This window comes from Melozone crissalis, unplaced genomic scaffold, assembly GCF_028551555.1.
Source record: "Melozone crissalis strain CALT ecotype California unplaced genomic scaffold, PUWL_Pcris_2 ptg000013l_1, whole genome shotgun sequence".
NCBI lineage: Eukaryota > Metazoa > Chordata > Aves > Passeriformes > Passerellidae > Melozone > Melozone crissalis.
In genome coordinates, this window is record NW_026535791.1 from 15,632,788 (window position 1) to 15,659,531 (window position 26,744).

A 26,744-nucleotide genomic window follows, 5' to 3' on the forward strand; every position below is an offset into this window, starting at 1 on the left:
TTGAACATACAGTATTTGAAGAGTAAGTTATTTACTTGCTTCAGTTAACATTTATTTTCCATGTGATTGACCATGAGGCATTACCCAAACAAAAAATCTTTGAAACAGATATGGTAATGAAACACAAGAATGCTCCTTTTGGAAGCAATCTCAAAATACTAAAGAAACCTCCTTTAAACAACCATTGCAAAAATAATCAAGGAGAGTTACTCACGCTTACTGGTTTTAATATAACTTCAGCAAAAATATCCTAATTCTTGAAATGAAACCCAGCTGAGAATAGCAGAGTCACAACTTATATATCAAAAGACAGCTACCTGCAACAGCCGTACTTCTAAATCTTAGAAATGGTCCTGTGCACATCACCTCTGCTCAGCATTACTATTTCAGGGTACTTGACAACATGCTGTTTGGGGGATTTCACAAGATTCCAAAACACTTGAGGATAGTGAAGAAACCTGCGAAATGTCCTGCTTCATACATTTTCACTAGCAGAGTATTCTTGGATTTGTCCAGAAGACTAAAGCTGAGCTCTAAGCTAGTTTCCCAAATACTGGACAAAACAACATCAGTCCACACAGAAATACCAAGGCAACCTTACTAACCCAGCCTCCAGGCAAGAGGGAGCTGACTGGTTCTTGCATGCCCCTTGTGCTGTGAGTAGAGTCCATGTGACACTTCACTGCATGTCAGTGGAACTGTGGGCTCACCTTACAACATAAAGACAGTAAAGCAGGGTCCTCACCCCTTGCAGGACTCCAATTTAACTCTGTAAGAAGTATGCCATCTACTGATGCACTGCTTACTACACCCTTCCTCACACTGCCACCGACCAAGACCGCTCTTAGCTGTGTTTGCTGAAAAGAAAAATAATATTCCATGAACTGACAAGAAACGACAGCACTCTCGAAGCCAGTGAAATGTGTTTTATTTTAAGCCACTGCTAAAACAAGGACAAATTTAGTGCAACCTGGAGTTCATAATCTGAAAACTGAATATAGTTAAGTTACTAAAATGGTAAAACTTGTCACCATTATACAGTACAAGACCTTCATATTCATTGAGTACAGTTACATAAACATTTAGTTATTCAAACTGCTTTTGGTATACAATTGCATTACTAACCGGGCTGTGAATTACTGTAACACTGCACAAATAAGCAGCAGTTCCAGCAAATTATAATAAATTTTATTATTAAATACTGTTCAGACATTAGAACAAAGGCCCTCTAAAACTACAACACCAGCTATACAACAGGAATGTACAAAGATGATACAAAATAAAGTGACTACAGTGGCTGGGCTCTGTACCTGCCTCTTCAGACTCAAGTACAGTAAATGCTTGACAGTAGTGGCTCTTGCTGAAAAGCCAAATGTCTTACAATAAAAATCATTCCTGAATCTTGTATTTTTCTTTGCAAATTGACTGTCTAGAACTACAGGGGTTTGCGCTGGTGTTTACTACTCATTGTGTTCCCATCTCCAACAATTTGTCTCTCTTCATAGAAAAGGTCCCAGACAAAGTTACATTAGAAAAGGTAACACTTAAAATCTGATACCATTTTTGAGAGACCTAATTAGTCTTGGAATGTGGGTTTCTGGGTTTTGGGGTTTTGGTTGGCTTTTTTCTAAAAAGCTTACACAATCTTCTAAAACTCAAGAAAAAAGATCCTACAGAAATTGCATTCACACACATTATCTGAGCTGCCTTTTCACATCCTTGTTTTGAGACAGCAAATCCTCCTTAATTTTCAAATATGGGCTTGAGTTTTGTTCAGTTTTTATTTTAAGGCTTTATGCATTCTTTGTATTATTTATGCACCCTGTTCTGAATGCTTAAACTAGTTTTAAATATGGCCACTGCTAACTTGCTTTACAGAGGGACTGTTTCTCAAAGTGCTTTTTCTACAGAATCTTACAAAACATCAAAACACTTCCATTTTTTAGAACACCAAATGTATTTATGAAATGTCTGGGTGATTTCTGAAACAGTAACATCCAAGGATATACTTTCCTCAACATAAAAATTAAATTACAAGGGTTACCATAGAGAAAAAATGCAAGATGAATCAAACTCTACCTTATTATGTTTGTTTATAAAGCAGAGTTGTATGTTTTAAAGGGACCAGAATGTGGCCCTTCATGTTTTTAGAGTTTTCACTTACATTTCTGTATTTGTGGTCAGGAGTTTTAAACAAACTCAGTAAAAGTGTAATTTAAGACTTGCATTAGCAAGGAACAGCTTTCTCACTAATATGGCAGAGAGCACCAGTTAGAAACAGTCACAATATGGTTTTCAAGGATTATTAAAATTATTCAATTGTAATAATTTTGCCAGGCTAGAGTAATGCTTTTTAACTTTACACAGAAGGAGGAAAGTCAAGTCATTCTGAAGAAATTTAAAACAATTTGTGTAGAAAACTGCTTTGGGCTTTTTTAGCTTGTTTTCAGTAAAAATGAAGTATTTTATACTATTTTTTCCCATGAAAATTTGGAAACTGTGCTACTTTCCTCAGAGGATAATAAAACCATTTCTTCCTTAATGTAACACCAATCAATAGTTACACAACATATTTGATCCAGTCTGAAAACAGGATTCCATTTAAAAAAATATTTTTCAGTGCAACTGTTGTCTACTTAACTTTGTGAATAGTTGTAAGCTTTGTGAATGGCGTGATCTTCTGCCTTTCTACAAGAAAGTAAATGAAATGAAAAAGCACTAAGTTTACAAAACCCACCATTTTGAATAAATGAGTTTAAAAAATGGCTGTTCCTGCAGTGTTTTTTGTTGGTTGTGTTTAGTGTTGTAGGTTTTTTAAATGTATGGTTTTGTATATTTGGAATACCTTCAATATCTTCCTCACTGTACAGAAACACTTTACTATACTGTACTGTATCCTCATGTCCTGAAATTCCACTTGGTGAGAAAAATCTAGCCATGAGGCACTGCTTTTAACATTTTATTTCCTTGACATTTCAATGTTATAGGTAAATTTGTACAAGTATATTATTGCTGAGTTAAGGGGAAGGTGTTATAGCCAGGGAATTATTTCAAATTTTTGTCTAAAACAATATTGAAAATCAAACTTAAAAAGAAAAAAAAAAGGGGGGGAAAAGGAATACAGGGGGTCTGGGAGAGGAAGAAAAAATCCAGACAATCTTTGTACAATTCTTTAAAAATATTTGCTACTAGAACTACCTTCCAAATATAGGAATTAAATAACTTCCTCTGCCATGCTTTTGGCTCCAGAGAAAAAGAATTCCTGATGCCTGGATTGTATTACCTATAACAATACAAAAGACCTTGAAGTGGCTTTTGGTCTTTTTGCCACATACATTGACTTTCCAATCAGTGAAATGATATATGAAGTGAGGAAATAAACTGAGCGTAGAATTTTAATTTAGTGGTAGAAGTTTGCACCAGGAGTTCACAGCAGTGAGATCTCATACACACACAGATAAACAAACCTGTGTCCATTCACATGTGTGAACACATGTATGTGCACATACAAAAACATGAAGAATCTTTGGCTCTGTGAGAAAGGTGAACTTCGTGAGATCCAAGGCAGAAATCCAGATGACAAAAGAGGACTAAAACCAACCACGCCTCTGCAAAGGGGGCAGTGGAATGCTTTCCTGAAACACCACGACACTGCAAGAACAGTGCTCTTGAATTTACCAGTGCAACACTTTGTAGCAATTCATGCGGTAGGGGCAATCAGAATTGTACATATGCCATTAAAAATCTGGAATAGATTTGGAGACCGTACCTCTCCTTGTTTGGGATCACAAAACTGTGTACTATAACAACAGTATATTTTTCTGTGAAAAAGCTATTAAGATTTTTTTGTTAATCCAAAATCAGTAATGCTCTATGATTATTTACCAAGTTTTAGGTGGCAACCTGGTAATCACCAGCACGTGCCTTTTTCTCCCAAAGGATATATAAAAAAACAAATCCCAAAAAACATTTTCAAACCACAGGATAAGTGAAGGTTCAGATTTCCCTTCGGACAGAAAGGCAGATCAGCAGCACTGGTGAGAAACCTGACAAGACTGCTAAAAATACTCAATTAAAAGTGCCTTTAAAAAATTCAGTGAAGGTAGTTAACAAAAATGAAAAATCAATTTGCAAGAAATTTCCCCTTTACATTTTTACTAGCTTTCTTTGCTAAACACTTCCATGCTCACTGAGTAACAACATTGTCTTTATTCATAAAAAGGAAATTCATATGTGGCTCTTGGAAAGGAATTAAAACTATTTGAAAAGATGGCCAAAATCCTCAGAAATTTGTATCTTCTACTTTTAATACATCTGTGTGAGAGACTAATGTACAAATTCTCTGACACAGAACTAGTGTCACAGAGGTATCTGCATACAAAAAGCCTCAGTAAAAAATTTAGCAATTTAAATCTGACTGGCAAGCTTCAGGAAACCTTGTTAAAGAATTACATACAAAATTATGCTCAACTTCGCACTCTGCCCTTCTACCAGAAGTTACCAGCTCTACAGGAGTCAACAAATTCACGCATTTGCACCTCAGCAATTTCAGAGCAGACTGTCCCATCTTCACATAAATTTAAAACTGATAAAGGTGGCTATGAAGCCAGACTGTATTACGAGGCTGCTTGGGCAGGTCACAATTTTCTTCCTGGCAATGCTGCTCTTGGGCATGTAACACCTGGCCAAAATGAATATTTCTTCCACTGTCTGCAGCAAGGTATTCCAGAGCAGCTCGTTGCTGAAATCAGTGCTCTTAGTCCTGCTGTGAATATAGCACACAAAGGAGTGGGAGAAAGCTATCCTGGCACAAAGGGAATCCTGAATATCATGTCTGAGACTGTCTCCTGTGGACTATGATCGTAGACAAGGGTTGTTCATAAATATCTCAGTGGTATGAACACAGCAGTAAATACAATTTATGCGTGGGTGGACAACACCGATTATGGACTGAATAAACATACCATGTGCACAGTATCACAAAGCACAGCACAGCTATTTTGACTTCCACCTCAAAGTCTTTTAACGCTGACTATTACTCAAACATTCACTAGCTGAATTTTACTTTACACATCTGTGTTCCTTCTATCTCCTTTCAGAAGAGGAATGAAGCGAAGAGTGTCGCATCTTTGGATTTTTCAGACATTTTCCAGAAGCCAACTGACCAGAGATTTACTCAGAGCTTGCTCTCCATCAGATGCCGTCTCTATCATTTCACAATATTTCAGCACTGCTTGCAAGAGATCTCCAACTTTCCAGTCTCTTTCTCTCAGTCTTCTAGAAAGCTAAAGGGGAAACAGGGGAACACAAAATATTTTGACTAGGACATCCTGATTAAGTTACAGAAGTTATTCTTGAAACATTAGGTCATAAGAGATCAGTTGTAATGAGTTAATCGCTATTCCCACATCTATAAAAACAAAAACTTCCGCAAGAATCGAGCACTTTTTTTTAGGGCAGTCTTCACAAAACTTTCTTCTGGAAGGAGCACCATTTTCAAATTATGTGGTGCCACAGGTATGAGGACTGTGGTTCATCAAGACTGCAGAAAACAGGAAATTCTGAACACAAAATTAAGACATTTGCCACCCCTCCCATGCCAATAATGCATGTATAAAAAGACAAAACTCTGTCTTAATAAAAGGATGTGGATTTTCCTTTCACAACATATAGTGTGGTTGGGGTGGCACAGACACTACCCTCAATGAAAACAGTTTCTTCACTGTTGGGAAATTATAACATCTTGGGGAGGAGGAAAAGGTGATGATTAAGTTAAACTACCACTCAGGAGCAGAGATCAGTGTAGTTGAAAACATTTCTTTTCCCCCAGGATCCAAAGGAAAAAAATCTTCCATTGCTGATGTGTCAAGCTCAGCTATATGTGTAAGAAAGCCTACCCTAAGGAAAGAATGAATTTGACAGCTTGCCCAGGAGTAAAAACCTAACAAATTTTAGTTTAAATAAATAAACAAATACCCACACAAACAAAGTATTCTCTGTAGCTTTCTGGACACCTGTCAATGCTGAATTTTGTAAACACAATTTAGACACCCTACTTATTCCCCGGAGCTGTAAATTTTTAACCCCTTTTATAGTCCCTACCAAGACATTCTCCATATATTAAGTTTAAAAAAAGTAATACACAGTGTTCAGGGAAATATTTTTCACAGCTACAAAATTAAAAATTCATATAGTTTCTACTGCGAGACCTGTCAGATTGCAATATAAAGTTCTAAAAAAAATAAAAAGGAAGACAATCTTTCCCTGCTTCTTAACCTAGCTGATGTTCCAACTGCAACAAGGCAGGTGATAGGACTGACAGAAAGAACATGGTTATAAAAACATGTATCAAACAATTAACTTTTTGAGAAAAACATTAACTTGAACAAGCAAAAAATCCTCTCTAATCCTGAGCATAATTTATTCTGAACACGGGCAACTTTTCTCAGTAGAAATTAAGGACATCTTTTCTATATAAGAAGAGACTGAAATCTGTAGTTATTTCTGTGAATTTCAAAGCAGAGCACAGCAAGTAGGAGCTTTATATTCTACAACATGCAATTTTGTAAATTATGTTTGTTGGTTTATAAAAGAATGGTCATTTTTCTTTCCTCTGCCAGAGGAAAGTGTGGCTAATGTCCAAATACCTACTTCAGCAAATGAAATATAAAACTTTGGTCTAAATAAGTTTTCCACTACAGTAAAACTACAGAACTGGCACCTAAATTCTAATTTTATGTTTAATCTCACTATTTCTTTAGATGACCAATCTGTTTCTTCCTGCCAGACAATGAAATATTAGAGTTTACTCAAAATAAGACTCTTAAACAGGTAAGTAAGGTCCCATTAAAGATGGAATACATTTAATTTTTTAATCCAGGCACTTGCATATCCACATTGTCAGGCATCTCACAGAAGTCAAGATCTATTCTAATTTACTGATTTCTTATTATCCTCCTAACAAATGTATTTTGTTACATACACAGGTATTTAACGTCTTTCTGCCTTGCTGAGCATAACAAGCACCCTTAAGTAAGAGTTCATACCCAGCTGCCGCAAGTAACAAACACCCTGCCTGGTACGCGCTAGGAGCCCGCCTGCCTTTTCTGCAGCCACATCACAGCGGCGGCTCACCACCCTGCTGCGCTCAGCTAACACGAGCCTTTGCCCCCTTCCAGGGCTCACGCACTGCTTACAGAGCAAATGGCTGTTCCCGAGGCGCTCTAAGGCCCGCCGGGCTGCCCACAGGCCGGGCTGGGTGACGCCCGAGGGTCCCCGGGAGACGCCGCGGGACCGGCAGCGGCCACGGCTCCTGCTGGGCTGCAGCGCCCCCTGCAGGGCCGCGCTGGGCTCTGCAGCAGCCGGGAATGACCGCTTCCAATCGAATTCCGTCCGGAACGCAGAACATCCCCATTGGGAAGTGGGATGGAATAAAGAACACGTAATCATTCTCTGCCGCCGGGGAGGAAAAAAAAATTGCAATTTATTTTAACATAACTGCATCTGGACAACTAAAAATAATCTATAAAACTAATTGAAACAATTAATTACTTAGCATTTTCAGGAGTGCATGACTACTGCCTGCCAGAAGGTCTTACCTTCAGGTGTCAACTCAGAATCAATTTATAACTGAAGTGTCAAGTAGAAAAATATTATCATTTTTTAAGAGGGCACACATAACAGACACTGCTATTTTCCAGAGCGCTCTTCTCTTATTAATGTCATCTTGTTAAAGCAGCTGGAGTCGTGGTCAGATACACAGCCAGCTAATAAATATATATATATTTCCTGTGTGTCCTGGAGCATTGGCTCAAAGCTCAGCACCACAGCTCTGCAGTCTCTTTACTCAGAGCTGGCCAAAGAACAAGGAACTCATGGAAAAATATTTAAAAGAGGCACCTGCCATCTCTTTTGTGTCTTTCATATTATATTGTTAGATAAACGTGTCTCAGGTACACAGAAAATAAATTATTATTAACACTTGTGGGTCCTACCACTATTCTACCTGAGTATTTGCAACAAGCTTGAAACAGATGAACAGATCTTCAAGAGAAGGCAAAAGATTTCATGAGGTCAGAATGACTGTTATTCCTAACCCAAACTCATTGAAAAAACCTTCAAAAACCTCCAGAGAATGCTCAGCCAAGCATGTGAGAACAGAAAAAGTGATGCATGTTCTTCTTTGTGTTAAGGCACTTATAAACAGTAACAAAGAAGAAACATATTAATATAAGGACTAAACCAAATAATTTCAAATAGCACAGAAATGGAGTAAAGTATTCTCAAACTGCCTTCCAGTTTATGGAAGCACAAAGTCCACTCTGTCAGAACTAATGTACAGACAAATATATTCTTGAAATAATTCTAAAGCAAACATACCAAGCTCCAGAAAAGGAGGACAGGGCATATATTTCTACATGCCAAAACAACGTTTCCAAACTTTTTGAGTTATTTAAAATAAGAATGCAAAACTTCCTACTCTCAAAATCCAATATTCACATTCCCTACAGTTATATAGGCAGAAAAAACACTCCAAAATTATCATTCCCTTTGTGTGTGAAGAAGGCAGGAGCCTCTCTTAGGAGAATGCAGACCAGGTACAATCTGGACTGGCCTCTAGGCACCTTTCACAAGTCTCCAGTAACTAAGCACCATTGGTGCACACATCCATCCAGCTCTGCGAGTCTGCTTTGTCATACTGGCCTTTACCTCCCACTAACTCCACTTTTCTCCTGACATGATGATGTAAGCTTTGGAAAGCCCCAGGCTGAAGAGTCAATATTAAATTTCAGAACTGAGAGCAAGATTTTTTTATATACTGGTAAGTGCAGTAAGTCATTTTTGCCAAGATCTTAATTGTTAAAATGCTATTAATGGCATCACGCTAGCATTTTTTCACATTATCAGGTCACAAAATACAAATATTTTATAATTATTATTCCTATGAACCTCATCATTAGAGACAATTCATATATATCTATTAAGTTAGCCTTTCCATAACAAGGTAAAGTAATTTCTTCGTTGATTAAAAAATCTAAGTTTAATGTAAGAAAATCCAGATTATCATGTGTAGTTTGGTGTGCACCCATGAAAGAATAGGTTTTATGATTTTATTGGAATAGTAAATTTCTCTCATGTGTTTCTGATGGAAATACTCAGGACAGCATGCATACCAAAATACTGAGCCTTTCCAAAGACATGCAAATTGCTAAGGCCCAGTTCTTTGAAAGTTTGATTAATAAAATGAAAGTAAAAGCACCTAAGAATAAAACAATCTTATTGAGAATTCTTTTTAGCAGTTTTAGTTTTAGTAGCTTACAGAATAAAGACATAACAAAACTTCAAAACTAAACTTCTTTCTCACAAGAAAATGCATTTTGCTATGAAAAAACCCCAACAAAACATAAACAAACAAAAAGCCCCACAAACCAAAACAACCCTAAGCAGAACACATGAAGTTAAAAAAAAATTTGCATGACCAAGTTCTTGTAAAGATTCAATTTATAACAAATTAAATACTAAGTAAAAATGCTTGAAGAAATCTAATTTTCACCAAACAGAAATGATGTAATTGCATCCTTTTTGGACTAAAACACTTGTAAGTGGAGAAGTGAAAAAATCAGCTTTGATGCATACTGATTTACGTATGGTATATACACAGGCAAAACATGCTGTTCCACTTTGACCTCTCCGGATTTAAATAATGATTTTCCTCAGCAGTGAACAGCAAATGAAGTAACAGCAGCTGGTAAATCACAGCAAATGGAAGCCAAGGAAATCCTTCCCCTTTCCCACCACCCATCAGGCCCGAGTACTTACAAAAACGAATTCCCTTGCAGTGGTGTCGCGGAAGTGAAGGTCAGACACCTCTGTTTCAGAAGCTGCCAGCCACTGGAGGGCTGCTCTGAGCTGTGGGTCCACTAGATTTGGTTCCAGATCAATATTCATTATTGATAAAGTCTTTCGCACTTGCTCCAAACCTAACATTAAATATAAAACAAGCAAATCTATAGCTTCAAATTGTTTCAAAAAAATCTCTGTAGTTCAGTGTTTATAGACTGTATTATCTTAAAAACCCCTCAATTTAGTGTACACAGATAATATGAAAGGAAAAAAATAGATTGGTCGCAAGTGTTTCAGAACTTTCCCATTAGGAAGTACTGTTTATCCCATTTACAACCGCGTGCAAACATAGCTACATATTAAAAGATACTTAAACTATAATGTATATTCCAAATGACAAGAAATTTAGCGTAGACTTTCATTGCTGTTCATTAAACAGCAATGGCTCTCACATGGTCCATCAGCTCCTTCCATTTCAAGCTGCTATTTTTTGCTATGCCTTCATTTAACTCATTTTAAGAAGTATGTATTTCTGAATTCTTTCCTGCACTGATCAGATGGCCTCTTGAACTTTTCCAAAATATACCGCTGGTTTACTGAGGCATATCCAGTTTTTCAGTATTTCTTTTACAGCATAAGCTCCAAAAATTTGTACAGCATTGGAAGAGTAGTTGTATTAATAACACTTAGGAACTACGGTATTGTCAACCTCTGTTCCCAAGCTGAGTTTCTGTATCCAGCTACCACAGAGATCCTTTATCACAATCCCAGAAACAACTAGGCACATATGTAGTGCTCCCCAAGCTGGAGTCACTGCTTCCAGACTACTGAACTTGACTCTAGAAACATGGAATATATCAACAACAAAAACATTTATTCATGTTGAGTTTAGCTCAATCTCAATACTCTTCCAACTAAGGTTATGAAAATTGAGGTACACAAGGTATTCATTCCCAAGCAGCAAAGTCAAGCAAGTTGAAACAGATTCCCCCAGAAGTAAAAGCAAGAGAAAATTAACTAGCAAAACTGTCAAACAGTCCTTTCAGTGGAAAACAGATTATTTGTCTAGGAGCCCCAAAATTTAACTTCCTTATAGGAGAAAGAACAATTTCTTAAAAGATTATGACAGTGGGTGGAAAGCATCGTGGTAACATTGCTGGGAAATTTTGGTACATGTTTTAGTATTATAAAATAGATGTATCTTTGATAATAGGGCTTTGATTCAAATTCTTTGGTGACGAAGGCACAGTCAGCTTAGAAAAAGCCAGACATTTCCAGGTATGACATGAACAGAACTTCCAAATGTACAACACCAGGTACAAAGTGTTCTACAATCCTAATTGAGAAATTTGAATATTTGAGATGCCAGAACTTTTAAAGTTGAGACCAAAAGAAAGCAAATTAAAACCTACATAGCAGAAAATATTTTAATAACAATTATTCTAAGGAAAAAATACTCATTAATATAGCTTATAGAGCTTTATTTTCTTATATCCTTAGAGTCACATTTCATTTAATACAATTAAGAGATGTTGGTTACTTAGATACATTTTCCAAGAGCTTAAAAAGAGAGAAAAAAACTCCAAACCAACCAACACATCTTTTGGCTTACACTAAGACTACTTGAAGTGCAACAACGCAGAGTATCATCTGTAAGGAAGTAACAGAAGTTCCTGGAAACACTTATTTTATCTTCAGAACACACCCAACACAAAGACCTCTGTTACAACATCAGCTCATCTTAAAACCATCTTCACACACTGTGTATTGGCTGTTCTCATTTCAGTTAACAAACTCTGGCGCATCAATCACACTGGAACCAGACCACAGGGATCTTCTAACAAACCACAAAAGTTGTAACAAGATTCTGGATAGACCTTATGTTATACTTCACTAAGAAGAGAGGGAAAGTAGCAAATGCATCAAATCCAAGATTTTTAATATTTTTTATGACTCTCTTGCAAGATTAATGTGCCCAGTTTGAGTAACTTCTTCAGCATTTTGAAGGCAGCCATGCAGATGCATTGCCATGGCTCCTTAACAAATATAGTTAAGCTCTGCATACAAATTCACACTTTCAACAAGCTGATCAAAGTTCCCTACCTTATGTTATTAAATTTATGTAAGCATCAGTAAGTAACTAGCACTTCCCAGGCTGCAAATCTCAGTGTATTAAGAGGATTATGTAGGGCATTAATTGAAAATTCTGATGCCTGACTGTCATTGATTATGATAAATAGAGATAACAGAGTTGTCACCTTATTTTGCAGACTACAAAGGCAAAGAATTAACAAAAAATTAATGTACAGTGCACAGGACAAGAACAGTAGCATATGCAGGAACTGACGTTACCTTCTACAGCATCCTTAGAATCTTCATCTTTATCTTCGGTTTCATCACTGTATTTTAATTAAGAAAACAAAAATATGAATACAATCCAATAGATGCAGTAAATGTAGTAAATTCTAAGACTGTAATGAAGGGTAAACAACAACAAAATCATAAAAGAATTAAGGAGTGATCATGAAAAGCAGCTTTGCTTCTCACACCATTTCATGCTGTAAACAGACTTATCAATGTCACAAGATTTTCTCTTAGGAAAAGAAGAGAAAAGAGAGAAATGAGAAAGGTGTTAAAGGTGCTATTTATTGCTTTTAATAGTTTTGCTTCATATGTGAAAAGGTTCAGCCACCTTATGTCACAGATATGAATAGCTATAGGTAAGCCTAAGTGGTCTATAAAAACCAATTACTATGCAATTCTGAAAGTTTACACAGGCTAAAAGGAAAAAACCCCAGAAATCCTGTAGGAAGCAAGCTCTAGTCTGCATGAAAAAAAAAGTAAATCTAAAGACTTATAAAACTGCAGGCAAGAACATGCAAAAAAGGGACCCTTTTGCAAGCAAAATACATTAATCAGTTTTAGCACAGAAAAATTTAATCATTCAGGGTGGATTAATTAATGAAAAAATCATATTGTGATTAAGTGAGAAGAGTGTGAATAATGTATCAGCATAAAAAATGTACTGTATTCTTATTTTCAAAAATGATGATTTCATGCATTAATTATGAGGAACCCATCTGGTTTATATTTCTCAACTCAACCAACCTGTCTGATGTTGGAAAGGATAAATTCTCCTCATACATATCCCCTTCTAAACCAAGACTGCTCCAGCTACTGCTGTTACCATTACTGCCAGGAGAAGAAGAGAAGACAGCTGAACTAGAAAAGAACAATAGCTCAAACTAGAACCTTCATTTTCCTTACAACTCTTTTGTCAAGACATTTAATGCAAGAGCACTGAAACTTTCTAGGTTGACTGGAACAAACATGGTTCTCAGTGCCATCCAGAGCAGCAATGTGCACAATAATGCAAAATTAGCAGGTTTCAGTACACTGGTGAAAGTATTAATTTGTACTCATTAATTTTTCAGATCAGTGCTAACAGCAATTCTGTCTTCAGGTCTAAGCACAATGCTTTAATATTTCTAAAAGCTAACAATTTCAAAAGGATTACTCATGAGAAAATAGATTACATCTGTATTATTTGCTTAAGGAGCAGCTAACAGTTAATAAAATTATGCATTGTGAAGACAACTTCACATATAAAATCCTTCCATCTCACTCCAAAAACCCAGTAATGATCTCCAACAACCTGATGAGAAGGAATTCCTAGAGTGAAGAATTGGTTTTTTTCATTTTTAATATTGTTCTCTAAGTTGATCTTTTAAAAAAAAGTAGGTTTTTAAATCTATGAAAACAATACTGAAGAGATTACTTCACTTACAGTTCACAAAAATTCTGCACTTATTCTGTGACTACATTCAACCAATGCAAGGAACTGAAAAAACTGAGCATGTCCTTACACTCATTAATTTCAGTCATTATAACTAGCACAGTTTGTTAAGCCTGTCAATATGTACAACACTGAGCAACTCATATGATTAAATCTCATTCCCCCACTTCATACCACCCCCAGAGGATGTCTGGAAGCCTTCCAAGAACAGGACTTCCAAATATCCAGCATTCTTCAAGAAAGCAGACTGCCTACTAGAGATGGCATGAGAAGCTGAGGAGTAACTGCAGAGAAGAACTGCTGCAGGAAGACGCTTTCTCCACCTAAGTTTTATGTGACTGTTGAAGGTCATTTCCACTCATGGCAAACAGCAGAATCGGGGAAGAAAACATTTCAAGAGACAGACATTGATCTCTTTCACATGTTTGCCAGTAACATTATCACCAAGTGTCTCTTGCTCTCCAGCATGCCTGCTTGGATCCCAATTTCCAAAGTGAACAGCAGGTTAGCAAGTCCACAAAATAAACACACTCAAATAACGTGAAAAAAGTTTAAGAAGTTGCAAGTGCCTTATTCAGTACATTATTGTTTATTTAGACTACATGTCCAAAGAAAATTCAAAGAGTTCTCTTGTTATGCTAACAAGAAAAAAGAAAATTAAAGAGCAGAAGCTTCTGAAGAAACCAATTTGCAGAGAATGCAAACCTGGTCTAAAAAACATTTCTTGAGCTACTGTGTGAGACTATCACACTTTATATGAAATATTAAATTTGGCTTTAAATCATTAAATTACAGGTATAAAAAAAAGTTAATATAGCCTATTGGTATCAATACTTTACACTCACAGTACCTCCTTCACTGGAAGTTACAAATGCAGAACAAAAATAGAAGTAAAAGCTGTGCTGGTCTGCAGACTAAAGGATAAAGAACTTGTCATCTAACAGAGTAACCTCTGCACACTACTGTTCTGATTAGGTAAGAGACACTTTAAAGGCACTTTAAAGAGGTCAATCCTGGTCTGAAATAATCATATATATTGAATCATATGATTGCAGTGAGGTATGAGAAAGAGATGAGACCTTTTCCTAATTAACAGCCAAATTAGCAGTCTATTAAATAAACTCCTGTAACCACAAAACAAGCAATAAACAGACAAAGGCATTATAATGCCTCTGTAATTGTTCATGCAGCTCTTCAACAAAAGCCAGCAGAAGAATAACAAAAAAAGCAAGAGGCTTCTGCTCTGAGTTATAACCCAACCTGGATGCTGGATGGAAAGCCTATGTCTATGCCTATGCTTACACCTACAAATCAACTAGAGAGAAAGCTTAAGAACTTTTTAATTCTAAATTTAAGTCACCAGATTTAGGCATGAAAAGTAGAAGACACAAACACTTCCCTGCATAACTAACTAGCAAGTTCTCTAAATACTTTTCATCTTAATGGAGCTGCCCACAGGATGCAGTGAATTAATTTCTTGCGTTGCTTTGCTTGTGCTTGGCTTTGCTTTACCTGTTAAACTGTCTTTATCCCAACCCATGAGTGTTCTCACCTACACTCTTCCAACGCTCACCCCCATCCCACCTTGGCAGGAGTGACTGACTGCTGGGTAGGGTTTAGTTGTCAGCAGGGGTTAAACCACAACAGGGTATTATCACTGAGTCTGTGCTTGTTACAGGTCTCCCCCTAGTTATCTTTTTTTACAAAAGGCAACAACCCCAGATTCTTGCTTCCACCTGATAAAGCTCAGCAACACAGACGAACACACATGCTGTTACCAAGCCACAATTAGTTCTGTAAAACCAGCTGATCAATTTGCACATGCCTGTTTCCTCCATCAACACTTTACTATCCAAATTAGGTCTCCCCTTCTATAACTAACATGTTAACTTCAGGTCATTCCTCTTCTAATGAGCCACAGATTTTCTTTCAAATTATAAAAATTACCTTCTTTTCATTTACATCTGTTTTGGGAATGATAAATCACAAATACAACACAGGCACTACTGGTACAGAATTTTTTAATACATTTTTCCTTTATCAACTAATCTATATTTTATTGTGTAACTGCCAAAATGGTGAATATTCTCTCTTATACTCAGATTTTCATCATCATTTTCACTTGCATCATCATTTTCATAAGAGATGATGTTTTACTAAAATAACTCTGAGTTAATGCATTCTTTTACAAATTTATTAAGGTGCATGAGTGATAAATTGTAGTAGTGGTTTGATTAAATTATTTAGTTAAGCAAAACATGAAAAATACTGCAAACGTTTAACTGAGTAGTTTCACATTGGTACCAAATAACCTAGTTGGATAATACATAAGCAAGCATGTTTCACATACTTCCTTTAATCGCAGCAATGATGGAAGTACTAACTAAAGAAAAAAAATCTCTCTCCCATTTCTGCTACTCTTCAACAGAAATGCTGAACTTTTTCATATCAATCACAAAAAACTAAGTTTATTCATTCCTCATACATTCCTTCTATAGAAGCTGGGGCCACAACTCTCAGTATAATTCTCCCTGGAAACAGGCAGAGATATTGCAAATTTTAGAATTGCCATTCTAATCTTTGTTAGCTATCAATCAGCCAGGAACAGTACAGTGAGAAGCTCTGTAGAAAACATTACTAACTTGAACAGGTACGTTCCAGTATTACACACCTGCAATTCTATGGTTGGCAGTATATAAATACTCCACCAATGTCAGATAGAGCAGCTTATAAATTCCAGTTCCAAAAATGACAAAAACAGCTGTAAAAGCTCAGCATGCAAATTAAGCTATTACTTTTTTTCAAAAATAAATTAATTTATAGAAAACATTTTCTCAAGGATTAGGTTTTAATATTTTAGAGCACAACTTATTAACTGTATTCTCAAGCTTTATTTTACACAAGGTAGTTGTTTTTAAAATGCTTCCATCTTTTGCTAATACTTAAATTTTGTATGTACAGTTTTACTTGATGTGATTCCCTGGCATCAATGACAATGCATTTTCCATATATTTTACAGAGTATGAACATTCATGGCCAACAACATTTTGTAAGAAAACAAAATCATGATATTAGAGCCATTTTTAATAAAAGTCATTGTGTGTTGAAGACAAAAATAATCTCTTCTCCCCCAAACCCCAGGAGAAATATCACTTGATGACAAGTTATTTGATGTCAAGGTAACTGTTTAACTATACTAACATCTTTATAATTACCTGTCACTTAGGTGAAGAAAACTGCTGCTCTCATCAGGATGTTCATCTTCAAAACTTAGATTGGACCAACTCCCAGTGCTATCATCACCAATACTAAGACTCATCTGCTGGCTAACAACAGATTCAACAGAGTGAAATCCTTCTCTTCCAACAGAGCTAAACAAAAATTTAAGACAAAAACATCACTGCATTTCATGCTGATCTGTGTTTAGTTCATTCACAGCAATTTAACCCCATTCCAAAGACATTAAATTCCATAAGAAAAGAAAAGGTGGGGAATCCCTTAATTTGTGCACTGTTCTAAACACAAGAAATAGTGCAACCAAATTAATCTGAGACATCAACGGGCTTACATCAGGGATTGCTATGTGGAATTCTTTCATTAGAAATCAAAGAGAGTGGTACAAAGAATTCTCTCATTTGGAATATTATTTGCTATGAAGCACAGAAGGCACTGTAGCCTTGCAGCCTGTGTATCGAGGTACACCTGTCAAGCAGAACACTTACCATTTCTGAACTTGTTCACTCTAGAACAGTTTGGCTATTTTCCCTGGCCTGCCTTCAGTACTAGCACTTAAGTAGTCTGCTACTGAGGGCAAAGTGCTTAAGTATAAACTGGTGACTAAAATATTAGGATTCCATTTTTTAGAAAGTTTTCTGCAAAAAAAGATTTGTTTTTCTCCTTCAAGAAAGTGTAGCAATGCATGACTTCTACAGAATTTTTCCCCTCAGGAAGTAAGTTTAATTTTTTTATCCAAAAACCAGTCAAGCAACCATACCCCAAAGAAGTTAATCTTTAGAAGACATTTTAAAAAATTCATTTAAAGAAGTCTGAATTCCTTATTAAAAAACCAACCAAACAAAAAACCTTACAAAATAAGAACATGCAGTTATGAACTAACTTTCATGTGCACACTGTGATTATCTATATATATGTATATATGAAGCAGTAGGAAGTTCAAGAAAAATGATCAGCCTACTCCCACGTAGCAAGCAGCCACAGTAACATTCACTATTTAAAAAGGCAACCTTAACCACATCATGCCTAACACTTTGCTCCAGTGAGCACGAATTTGCACAAATACGTTCCTGAACTGGAACCCACCAGGGTAATAAAAAAGGTAATTTTTCTCATTTTTATTTACAGTTATACCAGCACCAGCTGTCTACATCACACAAGTCAGTTTCTCGAGGATCATATGCATTACATACCGCACGCTGGATGACAATTGAAGAAATATTTATAAATTCTGTCACAGCAAAATTCTAATAATGCTTCCTTGCCCCAAATTTAATAATAAACAGTATCCCTTTGAACCCTGCATTGTGTTGTTGGCATATTCTAATTAGAATTTTTAAATAAAAGTGTCATCTTTGATACCATAGGTACAGAAAAACATCACCACATGACTTTTTTCCTTAGTCACACATCAAGTAAAGACTCAACCCTGTTGTGCAAAGACCAACAATATACTCAAGACCACTTTTATGCTCTTAGCATTTATGTGTTTCATATCAAACCTTGAAAAATTTAGTTCAGTCCTACTGTAAAAATTACTTCAAAATGAAAAAAAAAGGGTACGGATTGCTCTTGGACCTGAAAAGATTTCACTATGGTCACAGCACAATCAGTTTGAGGAAACAGTTGTTTGCAACAGATTTACTGTGGAACATATTTCCTATTTATAAGCCTAATAAAGGAAACAGTACGTTACTCTTTGCTAAATACACAAGAATCTCGAAGTCAATTCCCTCGTTAATGTATTACTATTTTATAAGCTAAAGTGTAGTTTAGTAAGTTGCTCTTTCTTAAAGTAACAGGCTATTTTTCTTTTGCTTTTTTTCCTAGTAGTAAAGACACTATCCCAACACAGCCATAATAAAAAATGAAGTCTTTGTACAACAAAGCAATGGCTCATGTGACCAGCATCAGATGTTGAAGAGGAAGTATGAACGGGGAACACACTTGGATTCTGTCATGGCTCATAGATCAACAAAACCTGTAAGGACTAGTATGTACAACTGTAGGTGCTATTTTGAAGTTGAAACAAAAAGTTCCACTTATTAGTCACCTACTAGAACATATGTGCTGACATACATAGTATCCTTGGTTTCAACCTCATATAGATGGAAAAAAGCTTTTTTCCCTAGCTCTGAGTGATTTAACCAGAAGAACAAAAAGAAAGCATTCAGAACATAAAGTGTATCTTTCTAAGAAAATATATCTAACATTCCGTCTGAGTACGTATTCGTATTAACAATCCTTTTTCTGGTAAAAAATGCAAGAATAAGAGAAAATTAATATTACCTTATAGTAACTGTCTGACCAATATTAGTCATAGCGGATGTCATTATTTCAGTAGTAAGGCTTTCAGCAAAACTGACTCCATCTTGTCCAATACCACTGTCAGCTGTCAGACTTGTGTAACTCAGCTCTCTTTCTGCTTTCTCTACGGCTGCAGTAGCCCCCTTGTCAGGAAACACTGTCCTCTGCTCTACATCAACGTGAATTTTGGGAATATCGAGCTGAAACACTCTTGAATTTTGACAGGCACCACCCAATCCAGAATGAAGAAAATGCCTCACTGGAATGCAGGATCCTTGTGCAGGTGGATGATGGGACATACTTTCTGTACAGTACCGATGTTCCTTCATACTGCAGCATCTACAGACAGTTCCAGGAAAAGGAGACAGTTTCTCAGTGTGTAAGAGCTTATCCCCATTTTTTCTGCTTTCAGCCACATGGAGAACAGCTGACCCTAAACTCATTTCTAGAGTATCATCTGCTACTTTCCTAGCATATTGTTCTATAGCTTGAATTATACCTTCACTGTAGCCATTTTCATTTATATTACCTGTACTATGATAGAGTTTATGATCTGGGGAGAAAGGAAGAAAAGTTCTAGAAAACCTTGTTTTAATGAGATCCCCTGTGACTTCATCAAATTCAGTCTTTTTATACAGACAGGAATCTGTGAGAGACTTCGGCAAACATGTTCCCGACATTTTCAGTTTCTTCCTGACATCACAAGTGATACTGTGAGCAAGGGATTCAGAAAAATGTAACAACTCTGTACATTCCGTTCTCTGTGTGCAGACACTCCTCTCAAACATTTGACCTTCACAGCGATGAATGCTGCTTTTCACTTGCTGTACTGCATCTTTATTCCCTGCTTTGATCAGCTCCAGCTTACCATTTACCTGTGCATTTTGCCCAGGAAATGTCTTTCTGCTGCATCTGAATCTGGTTTTTCTAGCAGCTTGCTGCAAGCCCGATTTGATAGACCTGTAAGCAAGTCTGCTGGCATACTGATCCACCAAGAGCTCGGCGTTACCTCCTTCTCTTTTCAGAAGGCGGATAACGTGATCTGCGTACTCGTCAGTCACACTTTCACAGCTTGGGTACTTGGAAGTCAAACCTGTCGTGCCTGAACCTTGTGGTAAAGGAAGCCCAGATGCATCTCTCTCCCCCAACCATTGGTCCTGTACTGGGCCACACCATTCTTTTGAATTACCATCTTTATCGCCTTTACTCATATAAAAGCAATCCACCTGGCAGTTAACCCGCTTCAACCTCAACAGCTTGCAATGCCTTGATTTCACTACTTTCTTGGCCTCATTGATGACTTTTCCTGCCATATCACCTGCATAATTCCACAAGGAATTACACGTCTCTTCTGGGATATTTACAAATGCAGTACATCTACATCTTTTCTTTTGCATCCCTAACTGAGCCTCCTTGCCAGCTTCTCTTTCATTTGTTTTACCACCTAAATGGGAAGCAGCCATTTCAGTCGCTACTGAAATTATGTGGCTAGCTAGGCTATCTGCATACTGAATTGTTTTGGCTGAATGCTCCCCTTTCTCAACAGGCACTTCAGAATGATCTTCATCTTCACTACTTTCCACTTCTTCAGAAAGCGACCACATGAGTTTCAGCATAAATTCCTCATTTTCCAAAGAGTCATGTTCAGTTTCAGATGAATCAGCAGTGGATGGATTATAGGGTGTAGAAGGTGGTGTTGCAGGTGCAAATTCCTTTGCTAATTCTCCCTTGAGTTTCTTGGACAGTTTTCTTAGATTCCTTTCAGAACTACTTTGGCATGGTACTAGAGGAGTTGGTGGGGGTGTGTCGGGCATTAAACAGGTATTTCCATGTTTCAGGCTTGATTTTTCTTCCATCTGCAAAGCACCTTCACTGCCAAGCATCTCTGAAGGCAAGCTGTTTGCATGCAGAAAACAATCAGTCTGCCTGTAATTCAAAGCTCCGGCTGAGAGTTTCTGGGTATCACTTTTTTTGGAAGGCTTGTTTAAGCATGTTATTGAGCAGCTTCCTGTGTCAGTACAGTCCTCTAGAACATGCCTAGCAAAAGTCACAGTGGGACAAGGCGGTGGTGATTTTGAAAAATTGTTTCCTTTATGTTCTTGCCAACAATCTTTAGATTCTGAAATAGACTGAACAGAATGAGTTGGAGTAAGAAATTTACATGGATTATTCAAAGGCAACTGTTGCTGTTCCACAATTATAGAAACATTACTTTGTTTCTCAGCCTCTTGCTTCTTTATCACACATTGTTCTTTTCGACTGGTATCTCTGTAAGTCTGTGAGCTCACATTACATGTTAAATTCTCACTGGTGTTGCATAACATAGTTTTACTTTCTTCCACAGATTGTTTTATGACATATTTGGCCAAATTATCTGCAAACATGCTCTTGGGGGTGTCTTCACCAGTACCCTGCACATTAGGTTTTTTATCTATTACTTTTCTTGTTAAAAAATCTGAATACTCTTCTACTGCTTTTGTTACTCTAGATGAGGTTATGGTTTCATAAGCTTCATTTACTATCATATCTACCATAGTTCCAGAGAAAGTATTAATGCCTTTTGACCCACTTGGTAATTCTGAATTATTGTGTATTCCAGATCTGTTACTTGTTAGTTTGGTATCATTCTGGTTACAGAAGAGGGATGGAGTACTTTCCGTACTTTGACCGTGATCCGAAGTTAGATAAATATTTCTGAAAGAAGCAACTTCCTCCTCTCTCGTTCTGCTTGAGAAAAATGGATGAGTGGAGTCTTTGAATATTTTTGTACTGTCATCAGCATTTGGAACAGTGGACACTTTCACTTTGTAAGCATCAGAGGAAACCTGCTGCTGACAAAGGGCTCTTCCAGCTAAGGGCACAGGTATTGAACTCACAACACCAGAGGTACAAAATAGAGCCTGCTGTACTGTATATTCCTTCTTGGAGTCTTGGATTGGCTTTTGTGCTACCCTATCATTAAAATTAGGAGAAACTGTGGAAGTCTGTGTTGACTCTAACATACTTTCTGCACTTACATATTTGATATTGTCCATGGAAACACTAATGGCTGCTTGTGTTGTGAAGGTCACATCAACCTGAGATAGTTCAATAAATGCCTCCTGAATGACAGATTCAGACAAATCTCGGGCATAGGATCTTACCACTTTGTTTTCATAATCAAATGATGAGGACTGTGCAGTAGGTGTTGATGGATATGAAAACTGGCATACTTCCATAATTCCTTCAAACACAAGTTCTTCAGCGAGATCTGCTGCAAACCGTGCAACAGTGTTGTTAAATATTTGTTTCTTTACCTGACGCAATTCTTTCAAAGCACCAGTTATAGCTTCGCTCACCAAAAAGTTTGCTATGCCATTTATGGCACGCTCCTTCAGCGAGATTGCTCTACGTCTTCCAATCTCATAAAAAGCCATTTGAAAGACTGAAGAAGTCAACCTAGCAGCCAAATGGCAAAGTGCATTTGTGCATGAAGAAACACCTTTTTGGAGGTCCTTAAATGCACTGCCAAAACTTTTTTCAACCAATTCAGTTGCAAACTTTTGAATGCTGTCTCTTATCATTAGTGACTTATGTTTAGATTTTGTTTGCTTCTCTGGTTCCTTACTAGTTTTCATTTTGAGATCTGCAGCTTGCCGCCTCTTCTCTTTTACAGTCACCCTTTTGTGTTTTGAATAATTCTCTGCACACGTTTGCTCTGATGAGGACTCAGAAAAAAGAACAGAACCCAGTATTTCACATGAAACACTGTCAGCATATGCTGAGTAGCTGTCATAGCCTGCACCACGGTGACTTGGACCTGTCCCCTCTCCAGCAAGATTAATTCGACACAGGCATTCGGAGGAACCGCAGCTCCCCAGGGGGCTGAAGGCCGATGTTCGAATGGGGCTGAAGAATCCCCCATTCTCCTCCCCTGATGCTCTAACGGGGCGAGGGGAATCCGGGACCTCCAAGATGCTGCTGTACGGTGACTCCGGCTTACGAGGAGTTGGTTTCTTTACATTGGCTGGCAGAGTGGGACGATCAAACTTGAATTTCTGAGGGTTCATCGTAATGCTTGCAGAAGACAATTTTTCATGTGCAGTCCTCCTTTTCTGGGCAGGATTCCCTAGGATAGGATCCCTAACAATTTTACAAGAGTTTTCCAAGGCTTGTTCCAGCTCATCAAACCGATCAAAACTATCAAAAAATTCACTCACTTCTGAGTCTGAATCCTCTATACCATCTTTTACTACTGGAATTTTTGGCAGCTGAAGTTTTGCCTTCAAGCTTTTTTGATACCCTTCTTCATCTAAGAAGATGATGGGGCTTGGGCTGGAGCAATCTGACTCAGAGGATTCAGCTGGAGAGGAAGAAAACAATGTTTTACGTAAAAAATTAACACCTTGATCAGAAGGATTATATGGCTTATAGAAACTCCTTTGTATCCAGGGATCAGAAATTGAGGTTGTAACTGAATTCTTTACTGAGGACCGCTCCTTAAGTCCCAAAATATCTATCAAAGTAGAACGTCTGGCAGATGATTTTCGATGTGCAGAACCCGCAACAACCTTTGAGTCAACAGCTTCTAAACACTGAGCAGGGACAGTCTGTGAAGCAGCATCTCGATGGTTTTGAGAAGAAAAGCTGCATGTACCTGAACAAAAAATAAAAAAGGTAAAAAGAGATTGCTTCAAAACCAAGAATTTCCACAGAACTACTGCAAACTGAACAGATTATTTAATGGCAACTTCAAGGTTTACTATTGTTGCAAAACGCTAGCTCATCTTTCATGATTAAAGCAATCTTTCATTTTCTTTAAATCCTATTATACAAATCTAATTACTGACAAATTAATGTATCTTTTAGCACATAAAGTAGAACAAGATTTTATTTGATATCTATCTGACACTGAGATTAGAATCTTTTGTCCATGAGTTGGAAAACTGCTGTGAAAAGAGCAAAACAAAGAATTTTTAATTGCATAATATCCCTTTACAAAGCATGATTAATGTAAAAATAAATTACAATTTATTTACATTTACTTTTTTATTAAATCCTAACAGCCTAAATTTCAAATACCAACTTCCACAAGTGTGCAAGAACTTACCAGCACTTAGTAGCTTTGAAGGTTCATCTTCATCTAAGTGTTCGAAAGCAGTGACAAAATCATCCTCAATTGAAGAAACTGACTGATTGGTGTCATCATCTTCTCCATGGGTGGTCTCTGTTTGATGTTTTTGTGAAGAGTTGATTTCCACTGCATACCTTATGCCTGCAGTATACTTGCTTAGCAAGGTGAATATATAATCAGCTTTGATCCTTGGGAATGAAGGAGACAGCCTCATCACACAAAAGACTTCAGGAAGCTGATTCTAGAAAAAGAGAGCAACAAGAAAACAGACACAGCAATCTTCAAGAGATTCATTCAATGCATTTTTATGAAGTGCAAATAATTTTAAAATATTTCAAATACAAGGAAATGAATTCAACAGTTTGTGTAGAGTGATAGCTAGAATGACTTCTTTATTTTTGTAAGGTCTGCATTCTGAATAAATCAATACTGCAATAATGTAACACAACCATGATAACATGCACCCAAGAATCCATTAAAGAATTCATGAAAAAAATTTGTGGAAGAACACAGTATTTCAGAGCATGTTTATGCCATATAATACTTCAGTTTATAGGATATCTGTTTCTTTGAGGTACCTTTAATCTTATATGCAATGCTTGTAATTGGAAAGAATTTAATTAGCATGGCAGTAATGGGAACAATATAGAAATAAAAATAATAGAAATTCTATCATTAACAGCATTTATAATTTTTTTTAAAAAAGCGATCACTGAGTTTTATGAACACCAGACATTCCCTTGATTTTGGGCACCTCTGTTTCAACAAAAAAGTCTGCTGAAGATGAAAGCTATCTGGGCAGAGCAGAGATAGGTAAGTTGACAAATTTCATATTCTTTCCAAATTTCCAGTGAAAGGGACTATAGCCTAGCAGAAGCACAGGATCAGCACCATAATTAAATATTTGTTAGGTATTTTCTGTAAACAATACAACACAGTTAATTTTCATGAAACAACAGAAATATAATATTAATACTATGTGGCTAATATGGCCCAAAACTGAAAGCAAGACAGGGTGTAATAAGGCCAAACTCTTTAGGAGGCAATAACGTAATGCTTCTGACATGCAAGAAGACACAAAAATTTTACCTGATGTTTCATGACATAAGGTTTTGCCAAGCTTTTCTTTATGTCTTTTAGAAACACAGCCTCATTTTCTTTTAATTTGCGCAACTGGAGAGATTTCAGAACATCTGGAAGCTCTACAGAAACAGCTGATAATTCCTGAATTTAAATAAAAATCATTGAGAATACAAAACCAAAAAAAGAGCAGGCAAATGACAATGGCATTGATTTCATACCTCTCCTAAATCCTAACAGCTGCTAATTCTGGTAAAGTTTTTCTTTTCTTCCCTATTTCTTACTCAGTCCCTCACTTACTCTCTCAAACTGTGATGTAAAGATTGTGTAAACAAGATTTAATTCAGGTCATACTCGGAGGATGCCTAAAAGTCATAAAGCAGAATCTTGAAAGTGCTGTAAAGCATCTGCACATCCTACAAAATACCCAATTACACTGAGCTCAGCTAATGATGGTTCTCAATGGACCTCTCTCTACATGATCTTTGTGTCCTTCATTGGAACAGTATTCCAGCTCCCTATCACAAAAACATGAGCAAGGCACTTCTTTAACATGACTCTGGACAACCTTTAGATTTGTCTAATACAGAAGAGGCTTACAAAAGAGTTCCAATTTTTTTTCCAACAGTCCAAACACTACTGATCCCTATGGTTCAAAGCAAATCTCCGTAAACCTGTTCTGTCCAACTTTCCCTACATTCCATCTAACTCTAAATGATCCAACAGTTCTTACCCATACTTGAAATAATATCTAGAATTATAATTTGAAGAATTAGCAACATTGATCTAATATGGAACACAAATGGATTTAAAGTTTCTGTTTTACATTTTAAAACATCAGGAAACTATTACGAGCAATCTCTACTAAGATCTAGACAGGGTAGAAACATGGAATTTTACTGTGAACATGTATGTTATGAATTATACTGATATGTAAATTGCACAGGAAGGCTAAATCTGTAATTTATGAAAGCAGCACATCATAACTCTGTTAGTTTGCTACACTCCACCTTTTACAATAATATTTCCTTTATATATATATATATATATAAATCTCCAGAATAACATCTTAAGGCATAACCATAATACTGACTTCTAAACCCCCATCAGCAATTCACAGCTAGAAGTCAGATCAGTAAAGTTCAGTTTAGCTTCACAGATGCAACTGCACCATATCAATATGCACAACTCAACTAAGGATAAGACAGCAAACCAAAATACTGATACACACAAGTTTTTAACATCAACAACAAAACCCAAACCAAAAAAAAAGCACCCACAAAAACCACAAGCAACTGAGGCCCTTCCCACCCAAACATCCCCCTGCACTCTACTGAAGTTGTTCTAGAGCATCCTAATACAAAGACTGAC

The 26,744-nt window shown here is 36.8% G+C and overlaps 1 protein-coding gene across 3 annotated transcripts in view; it reads right to left on the reverse strand.

Moving 5' to 3' along the window:
• Nucleotides 1–911: 911 nt before the first annotated feature.
• Nucleotides 912–26,744, reverse strand: part of AKAP11 (A-kinase anchoring protein 11) — a 44,681-nt gene continuing 18,848 nt past the window's right edge. Inside the window, exons 5-12 of one of the 3 annotated variants that reach the window (XM_054271429.1) lie at nucleotides 25,383–25,517; nucleotides 24,270–24,534; nucleotides 19,163–23,816; nucleotides 16,855–16,965; nucleotides 12,952–13,065; nucleotides 12,196–12,242; nucleotides 9,820–9,980; nucleotides 912–5,285 (exon numbers count right to left, since the gene is read on the reverse strand). In XM_054271429.1, the coding sequence (XP_054127404.1) occupies nucleotides 5,139–5,285; nucleotides 9,820–9,980; nucleotides 12,196–12,242; nucleotides 12,952–13,065; nucleotides 16,855–16,965; nucleotides 19,163–23,816; nucleotides 24,270–24,534; nucleotides 25,383–25,517 (5,634 nt within the window). In that variant the 3' untranslated portion in view covers nucleotides 912–5,138. Of the gene's footprint in view, nucleotides 5,286–9,819; nucleotides 9,981–12,195; nucleotides 12,243–12,951; nucleotides 13,066–16,854; nucleotides 17,011–19,162; nucleotides 23,817–24,269; nucleotides 24,535–25,382; nucleotides 25,518–26,744 lie in introns of all 3 variants that reach the window. The other 2 variants (XM_054271428.1, XM_054271427.1) reach the window with 2 other exon arrangements.